Below are 15,343 nucleotides of genomic sequence, written 5' to 3'. Positions count from 1 at the left end.
AAGAAACTTTGGTTTAAAATAGAGCATAACTCTGTCCAGAAGGTAGTCAACCACTTCTACAAACTTGTGTTAACTAGCTGCTCTAATAGGATTAATTTATTGTTGGCATGCAGGCGACCACTAAATCGGACAATCCCACAAGATAGTTTGAAACAGGAGCTAGAAGGTTGAGAATTCCAGGCATGAGATTCTCCGACATCACCATCAACTCTTCCAACCCACCAAACACCGGTGAATGAAATCCCCAAGAGCCATGAAAAACGCTTCAAGGCTTTAGGATGGTGGGGTGGGGGGAGGGGGGTAATCCTGCCCGACTAGGACTGGAGCAGGCTCGGCTCACCTACACCAAAGAGGGTCCTGTGGGAGAAGCGATGATTCTGCAGTGTCTGTACCCTTTCGCGGAGCTGGTCCAAGAGGCTGTGGAGGAATTGGAAGCGGCCGTGAAGGAGGAGCTTGGTGACCTCTTCCAGCGGTAGGTAATTTTGCGCGTTCAGATTTCTGGTCTTCCGCTGCGAGTAGTTGCGGGCGCCCCCAGGCAGACTCCTGTCGCCCTGGAAGAAAGGCTGCTGCAGGCACCTCTTGGGCCTCTCTGGCGAAGCTGCGCGCTCCAGCGGGGGCTCCACCGCCCCTGCGCCCCGACTCCTCCTGGTTTGCGATGCGTCGGGGTCCGATTCCCTGAGTTTACTCCTCGTCGGCCCCACCATCTTCTCATAGTCTGTGGTCAGGTGGATGGAGCTGGGTCACCACAGAGCGAGGTCCGGGGGCCGGACTCACCTGGCAGCCTCAACGACCAGCCCCCGCCGCCGTTGCGGGCAGCCTCGTCGTCATGGCGACCGTGAAACAAGGAGGGTGAGCGTGAGGTCCAGGCAGCCTTGCGCTCTCCATGTGCAGTCCACGTGCACGCCAGCGAGACTTGTGAGTTGTGTGACCTGCCCCAGGGCCTGGCCCCTGAAGGACAGTACTCGTTAGCTTATTCTTTAAGTAACATGGTCTGCTCCAACGATGTTGCTCAGATCCTGACTCAGAGAAGGGACCCTGTTGTCGGGTGTTCATTACCTCCCTAAACCAGAAGCCACCCTGGTCCAGAAAAAGGTCTTGGTCTCACAGTTTCTCTACAGCACTATAGACGCCACTGTCACGCCACATTCCAGGTCTTACGTCAGTCTGTACGGCTGGAGTCCACACCACTTCACTCACCCATTTTAGGATTTATTGAGCTTCCAACAGACACAGTCACCATGATGTTGACCAAGTTCATCTTCATGGAAGAACACCGCTTGAAAACGCTCATGGTTCCTCCATATCCCTCACAGCTTAAGCTTGTTGGTTTGACTCCTCGATACCTTCAGTAATATTTCCCAGTCTACCTTTCCCATTTTAATTTCCACTTTCCTGGACACAGATCTTCCGATGAATATAAGTGAAACACACACACATACAAACTTAAGCATGCACGCACATATACATGCCATCCCATGGTTTTCCCCAGCCTTTTCTCCTGCCTATTTGAGTGCTATCTTCTGACCCCAAGCCCTTTCTCTAGTTCACATGAACTATTCCTTCACTTCAGAGCTAGAGCGCTCACTGGTAGTTATATTTATCTACTGACTAAATCCAGTACATGTGAAACAAGTAGCTTGCTGCTAATTTATGTATTATACGATTTTTCTCAAGAGGCATTTCTTCATTCCTGGTACTGTTTGTTGCGCTAAAGATGTACATAGGAAATACAGGACCAGAAATATGGTACTGTTCTCATATTTTAACAGGTTGTAATTTTAATAGGTTGTAATTTTGTCTATCCAATTTTGAGTTTAAAATACAAGATATTATTAATTATCGTTTGGCAAACACACACAATTCATATTTAACGCCTCTTGTTATGTAGTCCAGGATGGCCTTGAACTCCTGTCTCAGTCTTCCTAATCCTGAGAGTACAAGTTTTGTCACCATATTAAGCTGGCAAAAACCTGTTCTTAAATGAATCCACAAAATCAAAATGGAACTCCTTATTTTTAATGTGCACGTTTTAACTTTGCATTTTGCAGCAATAAAGGGAGTGCAGGGATTACCTCTTCTCTTCTTGTTAATTTTCTGTAGTCTCTTTCCAGCTGCCTGAAGAGGTATGTTCTTACCTATGGTTCATCCCTTACAAATAAAATCTAGTCCCTTTCACCCTTAAAATAATCGTTTGCACAGATATCATTGTTCCATTATTTATTGTCCATTTTGAAATTAGGATAGCTTCAACATCAAACTCCAAGTTACAGAATTACTCGTGCCATACAGCATTAGGACCATTAATTCATTTTGAGTGAATGGCTAGTGATAATAGAAAATAAGATATAGTATTAAACATAAGCGGGATGTGTTTTCTGAATCCAACCCAATATGTATACTGTTAGGTTTTAAGTGTCAACTTGCCACTCAGTAGGGAGCATCACCTAAAGAACTGAAATTAGCCCAAATGCTTCAAATGGCAAATTCTTGGAACAGGGGAGAATACTAACCACATTCTTTCCAAAATATCAAAAGAGTAGACTATAGCCCAGTTGCTAATATTGTTCCCCTCTGAAACCTCTTGAATTGGACGTCCACAGTTCACACTGTCCCCAGCACTCTTGTCTTCCAAGCTCCTACTAGACTGGCCTGTTAAACTCCACCCACTTTCCTTGTCCAAAGTCCCCAAATCACCCAGAAATCTCAAAAGAAAGAAAGAAAGAAAGAAAGAAAGGAAGGAAGGAAGGAAGGAAGGAAGGAAGGAAGGAAGAGCGTGGTTAGTCCAACCACATCAATACACCACTCCTTGGTACCAACTTTTGTCCTAGTCACTTTTCTAATACCATGACAAAGCACTATGAAAGGGACAACATAAAAGAAAGCATTTAATTTAGAGATCATGGTTCTAGAGAGTAGTGGAGTTCATGGCCATGTGGGGAAAAAAACGGCAGCAGGCTATCTGGCATCTACTGGGGCAGTGGCTGAATTTACAAATTGAGAAAATAATCACAAGGCAGCAATCAAGCCAAATGGAATGGCATGGGCTTCTGAAATGTCAATCCCACTCCAGATGACACACCTCCACCAACAAAGCCATATCCTCCAACAACCCACACCTCCTAATCCTTCCCAAATAGTTCCACCAACTGGAACCCAAGCATTCAAACATATGTGCCTGTAGGGTGACATTGGAATTCAAATACTCCACCCATGTTTTAGAAGATAATCTCTCCCCCCCCTTTGGTTTTGCAAGACAGGGTTTCCCTGTATCTTTGGAGCCTATCCTGGAACTAGCTCTTGTAGACCAGGCTGGCCTTAAACTCACAGAGATCCTCCTGCCTCTGCCTCCCGAGTGCTGGGATTAAAGGTGTGCACCACTACCGCCTGACTGATAACTTCTTTTACATAAAGGTACTTTATCCAGTTATATATCTAAAATCTGTCTCTGCCCCCCACACACATTTTTGTTAAATTAATTTTTAAGTGCTTTGTGAAATTATAATGTAATCACATTTTATTCTTCCATTTGCTCCCTTCAAACCCTCCCAATATCCCTCTGTGGTAGTTTGAATGCAATTGCCCCCCGTAATATCATCGGAAGTGGCACTATTCTGAGGTGTGGCTTTCTCGGGGTAGGTATGGCCTTGTTGGAGGAAGTGTGTCACTGTGGGGACAGGCTTTGAGGTTTCAGATGCTTAGGATGCCATCCAGTGTTTCAACTGACTTCCTGTTATCTGAAAGATGTAGAACTTTCAGCTCCAGCACCATGTCTGCCTACATGCTGCCATACTCCCCACCTGATAACAAGGGACTAAACCTCGGAGAAAGCAAGCCACCCTCAACTGAATGTTTTCCTTGTAAGAGTTACCATGGTTGAGATACCATCTTACACCTGTCAAATGGCTAAGATCAAAAACACCAATGATAGCTTATGCTGGAGAGGATGTGGAGTAAGAGGAACACTCATCCATTGCAGGTGGGAATGCAAGCTTGTAAAACCACTTTGGACATCAGTTTTTTCTTAAAAAGTTGTGAATCAACCTACCTCAGGATCTAGCAATACCATGCTTGGGCATATACCCAAAAGATGCTCAATTACACTATAAAGTTCAGTTATGTTCAAAGCAGCATTATTTATAATAGCCAGAACCTGGAAACAACCTAGATGCCCCTCAACTGAAGAATGGATAAAGAATGTGACACATTTACACATTAAAGTACTACTCAATGGTAAAAAAATAATGATTTCTTGAATTTTGCATGCAAATGAATAGAATTAGAAAACACTATCCTGAGTGAGGTAACCCAGACCCAAAAAGATGAATATGGTAGGTACTCACTCATAATTGGATACTAGCTATAAACAAAAGATATGAGCCTATAGCTCATGATCCTAGAGAAACTAAATAATAAGGTGAACCCAAAGAAAGAATATATATATGTGTGTGTGTGTGTGTGTGTGTGTGTGTGTGTGTGTATACCTGGAAATTGGAAAGAGACAAGAGACAAGATTGCATGACAAAATTGGAAGCATGGGGATAGAGGGAGAAGGGAGAGTGAAAATGGAAGAGGGAGGGAGAAGGGGAGGGGAGGGTTGAGGAGAATTTGAGGGAATGGGATAGTAGAGAAGGAAGAAGAACAGAGATGAGAGCAAGGAAAGAAATATCTTTATTGAGGGAGCCATTATAGGGATAGCAGAAACCTGGCTCTAGAGAAATTCTCAGGAATTCACAAGAATGACCCCAGCTAAGACCCTAAGCAATAGAGAGGGGACCCAATCTTGACTATCCTTGTAGTCAGACTGATGAGTATCTCAAAGGTTCAAATAAAACCTTTATCCAGCAACTCTTGGAAACAGAAGCAGAGTCCCACATCAGAGCACTGAACTGAGCTCCCAAAGTCTAGTTGAAGAGTGGGAGGAATGAAAATATGAGCCCAAAGGTCAAGACCATGGTGGGTTCACCCACTGAAACAGTTTACCTGAACTAATGGAAGCTCACCAACTCCAGCTGGACTGGGAAGGAGCAAGCATAGGTCCAAACTAATCCCTCTGAATGTGGTTGACAGTTGCATGACTGGGGCAGACTAAGTGGCACCAGAATTTATCTCTACTGCATGTATTGGCTTTGGGGGATCCTATTCTCTTTAGATGTATACCTTGCTCTTCCTAGATACAGTAGGGAGGGCCTTTGACCTTCCACATAGCAATGTGTCTTACCCTCTCTGAGGAATGAATGGAGGTGGGGTGGGAGGGTATGTGAAGGGAATGGGAGGAGGGGAGAGCATAGGAACTTGGATTGTTATATATAATGAAAGAAAGATAATTTGTTTTCTTTTAAAAAATAAATACATATAAAAAAGAATGTATAGGCATAAAAACCAAAACAAAACAAACAAAAAAAAAGAAATGAGTTGTCGTAGTCATGGTATCTCTTCACAGCAATAAAAATCCAAAGACAGAAGTTGGTACCAGGGACTGAGGTATTGTTGTACTAGACCTGATAATGTTTTTGTTTGGATTAATATAGACTTTGGGAGTTTGGGTTAGGAAAATAGTGAAATGTTTTAAGTACTGCTTAAGGGGCCATCCTAGTAGGAGCATGGAAGACAGTGGTGCTGGGTGTGAGTTGATGAACTATGGGGATCAAGAGACTTCAAAAGAGATGAATGTTAGTATATGGCCGAGAGACTGGTCTCAGGGTATTTTTGTGAAGAATGTGGCTGCCTTTTTGCCCTTGGCCAAAGAGTCTGCTTGAGACTAAAGTGAAGAGTTTTGGATTAGTTCCGTTGGCAGAAGACATCGGAAAGCAGCTTCATATAGACTCTGTCATGTGGTTACTAGTATTCATGCTTATAAAGATTTATAAAGATTTTCTCCATGAAAAGGAGAAAACTAAGCAAGGTAAATTGTTGTAGTTTTCTGCACTTGGTTTCTATCTGTTGCAAAGAGAAATTTTCTTAATGAGGGGTGAAAATCGCATATCTCTGTGATTATAAGGACAAGAATTTAGAACATAGTTAGGAATTATGCTGGTTTAGTCAGGTGGTAAATGTAGGTTCTCCTCTGAGATCCATGACTTCACTAGCTCTGGGTAGTTGGCTAGTTTTCTGGTGCCAGTGAGTCTTAGGTTCGATTAGAGAGAAGCTGGTTGCCATTAAGGTATGTGCACCACTATTGTACCCTTCATGCTATTGTGCCATTCTGGTCCTTGCTGTGATAGGCATCATAGCTGGGTAAGGTTGCTGACTGCTTCCCTTCTTTGGAAACTTGCATATTACCTTAAGTTACTACAAACACTAGTCCTCAGGGAGGAGGCATTCAGGTCATTTCCAACTCTGGGGCATAGTATCTTCAGCAACAGGACTTACTTTCCATCTCTGGGGGACAACCTAGGGCAGTATCAGTAGCCTAGGCTATAATGTTTGGGTTGTCTCTTGGACAGTCCTGAGTAACACCTCAAAAGAGAGCTTCTCATATTTGGTGTTTGGAGTTTTTGTTAGATGGTCTTTGACCTTTGGGAAGAGCATTGCCATCCCAGATGGAAAATTTTCATTTAAACTATATTATGTGTATTTATATATCAACTTACATGTATTACAGGCATTTTAGGTAGATTTTATAGTATGACTCCTTATGACTCCTTAGGATATCTTTACTGATTGTTTTTATCCTCTCTCCTTGTATATTTAATTTTCCCTTCTTTAATTAACCCCTATCTGATCACTGGCAGCTTGCTATTTCCTTTCTATTGCTCCCCCAACCAATTGCCCCAGCAATAGCAACACCCCACTCTAATTTCTTGTTTTTTGCAGTTACTCCGGGATATATACTCACATCCAGAAATCTGGAACTATGAGCTTCAGATCCTTTTAGTTCCATCTGTTTTTTCTGAAAATTTCAAGATTAATTTTTTTTACAGATTAACACTATTCCATAGCATATATATATACCACATTTTCGTTACCAGTTCTTCAGTTGAAGGATACATAGGTTTGTTTCCATTTCCTAGGTATTGTGACCAGTGAGAGCAGTTTCATGAAAAATGCAACTAAACCGTATAGCCAGCAGATGGCGATGGTGGCCTGCAAACCAGTATTTTAAAGTGGTCTTTAGAAAATACAGCCAAGGTTTCTGCAGTCCTTGTCTAAACGAGTACTTCCGGGGCAGTTTAGACCTGTAGTTGACACTCCTTTCTCTCAATTAGAAGCATATGCTGTTCTGCCTGGAAAAATGCACTTGAACATGAAAAAATACCTATAATAGATCAGTGTACTAAATATGAAATTTAGAGAAACTCCAAATGTAACACCAAATAAAGGCAATTTCACTGCACATTTCAGATACCTAATTAATAATTGTATTTTGTGTACAGTGTTTAGTTTCTCAAATAAGAATGCCTTCCATTTGTTTCATTGAGAGTCCTCCTCTTCCTGTTAAGTTCAGTCTATGGTTTTTAGCTTTGAGCAAATACACGGGCACAAATATCAGCAGTTAAATTTAATCTACATCTAACCTGGTTATACAAAGCAAAGTATACGGACAGTTCTATCATCACAATTCCTGAAATTTAGAAACTTTCCACTCATGACTGGATCATTTAAAACAACTGATTTTATCTTAATTAATATTCTTTACACAAAAAGTGGAATTTTGTTCATGCTGTTTCACAGTTTCTTCTACGTTCAGGTACTTTTTCTTTTCAGTTGCTTTTTTAATTTATTTTTTATTTTTATACAATATATTTGGTCATGTTATTTTTTGTCACCCAGATTTCCCAGATTTTCTCTACCTCCCTACCCACCCAACTTCATTTTCTCTCTCTCTCTCTCTCTCTCTCTCTCTCTCTCTCTCTCCCTCTCTAAACAAATAAAATAATAAATAAATAAATAAATAAATAAGAAACCTAAAAGAAAAGAAAGCTGACAAAATTTTCATTTTGCATTAGTCAACCTCTCCCACGCATGAAGCCTGCCCTGGAGTGTGGCTCACATAGCCACTGGACATCTCCCAGCAGACATCAATCACAAAAAGCCTGTTGGTATTTTATCTAACAGAGAAACCTAAAAGAAATGGATGAGTTTCTTGGTAAATATGACCTACCAAAGTTAAATCAAGGTTAAATAAACTATTCAAACTAACTGATAAACCCTAGTAAAATAGAAACAACAGTTAAAAATCCCCCAACGGGGACTGGAGAGGTCACTTGGTCGTTTTGGACACCAGCTACTCTTTCAGAAGATCAGGGTTGGATTCCGAGTACCCAGACACCGTCTCACAACTGTCTAAAACGCCACTTCCAGGAGATCTAATGCCTTCTTCTGGCCTTTGTGGGCACCAGGCATTTGTGTGGTATGCAGACATACATGTAGGCAAACACCTATATACATGCATTTTAACTGAATTGAAGAAATCCTCCCAACCAAAAAAGTTCAGAGACAAATGGATTCAACACATAATTTTACCAGCCCTTAAACAAAGAACGAATGCCAATATTCCTCATAATACTCTGTAAAATAGAAACTGAAATACTTCCTAATTCTTAAGAAACCACAATTATCCTGATACCAAAGCCACATAAAGACTCAAGAAAAATGGGAAATTATAAATCAATATCCTTTATGAACATAGATGTAAAAATTATTAATAAAATGCTTGTAAACTGAATTTAAAAACACATCAAAGAATGTTTTCTACTATGGCACTGAAGAGATGACTCAGAGTTTAAGAACATCGACTGCTCTTACAGAGACTTGGCTTCGGTTCCCAGTACTCATATGGCAGCTCACAAACCTCTGTAACTCTAGTTCCAGAGGATCAAATACCCCCTCTGCCCTCCTTGTGCACTGCATGCATGTGGTGTACAGATATACACACAGGTAAACACTTACATGCATTACATAAATAAGTAAAACATTTAAAAATTATCCACCATAATCATAATCATATTAGTTTTATCCAGAAATGTAGGAATGGTTCAGCATATATAAATCAATAAATATAAACAAAAAGTACATGATCATTTCATTAGATGCAGAAAGAGCCTTTGACAAAATTTCAGAATTAGCTATTTACGAAGATGGTTATAAAGTTCTTAGCACCTCATAATTATGTAAACTGTGCTTGAATCTCTTTCCACAATTCTAGGACAGTATTATTTAGTCACCTTGTTCAATCATCACTCTGTCAGACATTGCCTCCAAGGTCAAAGATAAAAATCAATCTCCTTCTTTAGTGATGTGCTTCAATTTTTGTATCAGAAAGGTTTTACCATGAAGCTAAGTCTGGCTATAATCTGAGATCCTCCTGCCTCAGTCATGTATTTTGATGCTGGATTGAGTTTATTTCTGGAAGGCTATTATTTCTAGATAACTCAAATTAGCCTATATATATATATATATATATATATATATATATATATATATATATAAAGGATTTCCTTCCACATATTGCCTCTACTAGAAACTACTTTGCACTCATATACTTGATAGAACACTTGTGTGTGGCCTCTGAGGAGTCATTAAGAGGTTTCTGGAACACCTCTCTGAACTCAGGAAAGCAGAGACTTACTTTGACACTCAGTTTGGGGCGATGTGCAGCAAAGGGCTGAGGACATGTGTCTCTGCGACTCCAGGAGCAAGTGGTGCGTGCTTTCTCACATCGGGACCATAAACAGAAAAGGGGGTGAGATGCCCAGCTGGACCACAACTCTTGAGCTAGTGCCTGTCTTCCTCCTCTAGTTAATTCTTTCTGGAAATGCCTTCCCAGGCACACTCAGCAGCACCTCGATAATACTCTTAAGATGGTCAAGTTGACAAACCAAATTAAAATATAGGTCAAGACCAGTAGACCCCTGTTTGGGACATCGGAGTCTATCTCCCCTAAAGATATTGACTCATCCCCCAAGAAAAACACATAACTGTAAAGTGTTTAAGTCACTGAGCCATCTTTCCAACCTCAGATTTTATATTCTTGATGACGAATATGTACCTAGTTCAGAAATATCAAGGAAAGCATAACTTCCTGAATCTCATCTGCACATGACTATTTCTGTTTCCACTTCTCTGCCATGTTAGGACAGCCCAGTAGAACTTACCCAGATGCCAACTCCATGGTGTTTGTACATTGCAGTCACCAAAATTATGCCAAACCCTCTTTGTGTAAAAGTGTTCCAGGCTCGGGTTCTTTGTTATAACAAAAGGAAGTGAATCAAGAGAGTAGACAAATTCTCAACATTTGTTTAAATGTTTATAGGGTATCTTAGTTTGAGTCCAAAAGGGATTGGCATCTCCAAATCAGAGTAATTGATCTCTCTAAGACTCATGAACAGTTTCCCTCACTGTTACTGCAGAAGTTCAGACACTGCACACAAAGTCCTACACACCATAAAGGTCTTATAAAGTGTAGTAGTAATTGTTACTATTCCAAGACTTGGAATAATTTTCTTCCAGGAATCTCAAGAACTAGCTATGACTTTTCTCATGGGAGGAATGAGGAAATGAAAATGAAGTAATATAAATTGATGACCTAGGTCTCAAGGCTGTGAGACATCAGAAATGCCTTCTATTTTAAGAAAAATCAGGTGAGTACGATATTCTAGGGAGTATCTCTTAATTCCAAGATTTGTCTGACACTCAGAAATTTTGAAAGTGGACAAATTAAACCTACAGAATCAAAATAGAGGTATCCTGCTTGTGTGTGTGTGTGTGTGTGTGTGTGTGTGTGATAATTACTTCCATGACAAATAATTTCACCATAACATACATGCTTTGAGTATGTAAGCCAATAAAGTATACTCAAAGTTATATGATAAGCACCATCCTCTCAGTCCACATTTAATATGATTGGCATAAATCCCACAACCATAAGCAATTCGTTCCATTTCTCCCTCCTCTCTGCTTTCTTTCTCTTCAGACACTCCTGTGCTGGACATGTCATATAAACAGGATTGTGTAATGTGTCATCACTACTGGCTGACTTGTTTCACTTGGCTGCATGTTTTCAAAGTCCCTCCATGCTGTAATATTTTCTTTAATCCATCATATGGGTGCTTGCCATTTTATTTATGAACTCATCCTTGATGGACATTTACATTTTCCTATTTTGACTGTTATGCATTCTGCTCCTGGGACTGGGATTCTGGGATCACCTGATAAGTCATGGTTAGCCTTTGCATCAACAGCCAGATATTTTCTAAAGTGATCACACCATTTCCCACGCTCACAAATAACAAATGAGGGGGTAGTGTTGTTTCCCCACATCCTTGCTAATGCCTATTATTATCACCCTTGTGACCAAAGATGTCCTAGAGACAAGAAGTGATGATGGAGACACTTTGTTAACCAATTATCTTTAAGAGGTGGGACCAAGTTAGGGTGAGGCTTTCTGAGACTTGGAGAAAAATGGGAGGGCACAAGGCCCAGGTGCTCTCTCTCTCTCTCTCTCTCTCTCTCTCTCTCTCTGTGGTTCCCTGGCAGCACAGCTGAGCTTGGACTTCTCATTCCTTTTTTGTGAGTTTTCCCCTTATAATAAATAATATAATTATTTTATCTTTTAGCTAGCTTGGTTATTTCCCGAATTGAGCTAACTTCTACAGAATGACATTGTGCTGTTGTCTTGCTCACTCATTTCATTTTTTTTTAAGAAAAGTTTCAGGTATGCAGAAAAATTTTTCAGAAACAGAGTTTTCATAGCTCCGTTTTGGCCAATAATAACATCCCCTGTTATTAATATGTTAGATTCGTGTAGTCCATGAGTTATAACTGACGAGTCAATACAGATGCACTCTTAGTAACTAGTCTCTAGTCTGCAGTAGAGTTCATACTTAGAGTTGTCTGGACCCGTGGATTTTGACAAATGCATAATTTTTCAGACTCCCCATTAAATTATCATAACAGAATTATTTGAATCTCTAAAACTTCTCTAGATTCTATCTGTTCACCTCCTCACCCACTCCCCCAAAATACCTGGAACTCATTGATACACCTACAGTGATAGTAATTTGCTTTTCCTAGATTATCCTGTGGTTACATGGTCAGAAGCATGCAGTACCCTTTCTCAATGTCCTTTTCACTTAGCAATAAACATTTTCAGTTCCTCTGCCTCTTCTCACAGCTCGACAGTGTCTCTCCTCCTCAAATTCCTCTCTTCCTCTCTTTCTCCTTCCTCATCTCTTCCCTTCTCTTCCTTTTCCTCCCCCTTCCTATTCCTCTTCCTCTTCCTCTTTTGCTTCCTCCACTCTTCCTCTTTTTCTCTTAGTTCCTCCTTTCTTGCCACATTCCTGAAAATCTACTCAGGGATTTGTGCACAATGGGCCAGCACTCCATAACTAAGTTATACCTCAGCCCAACACATTTCTTTTTGTCACTGGGTAATAGATGGCTGTGCCGTCACCTGTTCATCTATTCACCTGTTGAGGGACATTTTGGGTGTTTCTGAGTCTTGATAATTATGAAAAAAAAAAGCTGCTATAAATTCATGTGAAAATTTTTGTCCGACAGGACCAGATCATTGGGGTAATAGCTAAAAAGCATAACGGTCATACTATAACACCACGTTAGCTTGGTGCAAAACCAGAAAATCTTGTTTTCACCAGCAGTCCTAGTCTTTGACCGCTGTTTTCATTCTTCTAATATTGTCTATCACCAAAAGAGGTTTTCGCTTTTTGACTGTGGATGTATCTGATATTCATTTGTGTGTTCATATGTGTATAAGCACAAGTATGCATATAGATGCATGGGTAAGGTGCATGTGCATGCCTTACAAATGCTGGCGGGGTCAGAAGATAAGGTAAGGTGTCTTTTCCCATTATTCTTCACCTTATATATTGAGGTAGAGTACTCACTTGAGCTCAGAGCTCTCTGCTTAGGCTGGTCTAGCTGCCAGCTTGCTCACTGGATCTTGCTCCTGCCTCGTGATAATTGGATTACAAGTGGCCTCATGCCTACTCAGCATTTTCTTGGGTGCAGAAGACACAACTGCCCATCCTCCCACTGTGTGAAGCCAGGGTTTTACACTGAGCACTTCCTGAGCCCAAGGAATTTTTCATTTTAGCATAGTCCAAGGTTGGCTTATTAGGTTAAAGAATCACACTTTTGGTGTTGTGTTGTAAGACATTCAAACAAGCGCAAGCAAAACTACAAGTGGGCAAGGCTGATTTTAGGCCAATCTGGAGTCATTTGGAAAGAGGGAGTCTCAATTGAGAAAATAACCCCACCAGACTACCTGTGGTACCACAAGACAAACCAGTAGTATGCTTTCTTGATTAGCAAATGATGTGGGAGGACACAGCACGTTGTGAGTGTTGTCATTTGCGCATGCTGGTGGTTCCGGGTTCTGAAAGGAACCTGACTGAGCAAGCCATGGGGAGCAAGTCAGGAAAGTAAACAACCTTCCTCCATGACTTCAGTTCTTGCTTGCAGGTTCCTGCCCTGATTTCCCTAGAAGATGAACTTCACTCTGGGAGATGAAATAAACCTTCTCCTCCTCATCCACTATTCGTCATGCTGTTAAACCACCACCATAGAACACCTCGCTCTTCCTCTTCTGCTATCTTGTGAACGTTTTTATGTTTATGTACATTTTGATTTGGTTTTTATAGCTGTCAGGCCTGTGCCTAAACTCATAGTACTGCATATGGATATTACACTATTCCAGGACCAACGCTAAAAGATGACTTTCCATGGACTGGTCCTTGATTAATTGTGGAGATGAGATTTTTATGTTGCATGGGTGTGCTGTGAGGTCCTCTATGCTATTTCTTTGACCTGGTCATGTTGTTAAAAACATTTCACAACAACAACAACAAAGAAATATCTAATGTCACAAAGTCTATTTCACTGTAGCTTTGTAGCACGTTTTGAAGTGAGGCCTGACTAGTCATGACTCCATCAGTTTTGTGTTGGCTTTATGTATCTTTTACCCTTCTATATAAACTTTAGAATAAATTTATTCATATAAATAAAGCACTTCCTGGGGTTTTGAGTAGAATTCTGTTGACTCTGTTGCTCAACGCTGTGAACTGACATCTTTTCAATATGTATCTTTTCACATAACCATGCTGCCCTGAGCGTATCTACCACCCAAATTGATTTCTAATACCCTTTCCACTAAAAGGAGCCTAGCTTACTTCTAGAAAGGGCTGACAAGGAAGGTATAAAATAGACCTGAAATAGTTCATTGTGACAGAAATTGAAGAATGGCTAAAACTAATAAAAATAAATGGCTCAAAAAGAGAAAAATTATTAATTACCAAATCTGAAACAAATGGAGCTTCAAAATAATTAAAGATAGAAACACTATGAAGCGTTGACAAATCTGATACTTTTGTCATGAAGCACCAAGACAAGCTGAGGATCTATATAAACACATGTCATTCTGAAGTAGATGTGAACTGAAAGAACAAAATGCTCAGTCAAGTGACAAAATTTGAATATAAACAATAGTTCTTAGATTTCATAGAGTTGCCAAACCACTATGCCTATTTGTCCTTTTTAAAAACATGTTTCAGGTTACTTCTGGAAATGGGGGGTAGGCTCAACATATGCTTCATCCATTCACAAGACAGTTTCTGCACTGTGCGTATTTATTTCCATGCACTACTGTGTTTGCTACTCAGTGCACATGTGACAAAGCAAATGGCGATGAAGACTAAGAATTGGTGAATCCGAAAAAAGGATATGCAGGATTTCTTACATTATGCTTGCAGTATTTGCCTTAACTGTAAAATCCTTCCAAATAAGATCTATGAAAGCTGGAGTTCCGCATACACAAAAATTAGACGTTTGCAAGCAGAAGGAAGGATAGAACCATGTAAAGACCATGCAAACAAAAGGGATGATGGTACCATGTATTCTGCAGAACAGTTGTGTGGAGGATGCCTAAGACCTTGAGTTCAGTTAATCCTGCTTGGTCAGCCCATTTGTTGTAATGTCACTATAGTGTGTATCAGTGCTCATGGCTTGGAAAAGGCAGTCGTTTTTAAGCTACATAGGATCAATTTCAGGGTCAATTGGTACAGGAGACATAAAACCATATTTTTCTCTGAGGATTCACTGAGTGGAATATGTGAGTGAAGAGAATTAAGTAGTACTAGAAAGAGAGAAAGGTAGGTAGGACTATGAGGGTGTCTTCCTTAAACAACAATGTCACAACATGACATCCTAGCCGGGATCATATCTGGGAAAGGCTGGCTAAGCCCCAGCATCATCCAATCCTTCTCCTTATCAGGGGAGAATGCAGGCACCAAGAGTCACTGAGTGTAGATAATGAAAAGTGTAAATGTGTTCATATGTATAAATGCCACTCCATTCTTCACAAAAGAAACTAGTATCCACACATTCATGC

General features: G+C 40.5%; 1 protein-coding gene and 1 long non-coding RNA gene across 2 annotated transcripts in view; one reads left to right on the top strand and one right to left on the bottom strand.

The window, feature by feature from the left end:
• Positions 1-795, bottom strand: part of Dpy19l2 (dpy-19 like 2) — a 110,479-nt gene extending 109,684 nt beyond the window's left edge. Inside the window, exon 1 of the mRNA XM_048446638.3 lies at positions 341-795. Within this exon, the coding sequence (XP_048302595.2) occupies positions 341-704 (364 nt within the window). The 5' untranslated portion in view covers positions 705-795. The remainder of the gene's footprint in view (positions 1-340) is intronic.
• Positions 796-843: 48 nt separating this feature from the next.
• Positions 844-13,932, top strand: LOC125408253 (uncharacterized). Its single transcript, XR_007234429.3, has 3 exons — positions 844-915; positions 10,450-10,580; positions 13,420-13,932. It is a non-coding gene; the product is annotated as an uncharacterized LOC125408253 (long non-coding RNA).
• Positions 13,933-15,343: the final 1,411 nt, after the last annotated feature.

The sequence above is a fragment of the Myodes glareolus genome, chromosome 4 (assembly GCF_982192425.1).
Source record: "Myodes glareolus chromosome 4, mMyoGla1.1, whole genome shotgun sequence".
Classification (NCBI taxonomy): Eukaryota; Metazoa; Chordata; class Mammalia; order Rodentia; family Cricetidae; genus Myodes; species Myodes glareolus.
This window is presented reverse-complemented; position numbering and strand designations above follow the sequence as displayed.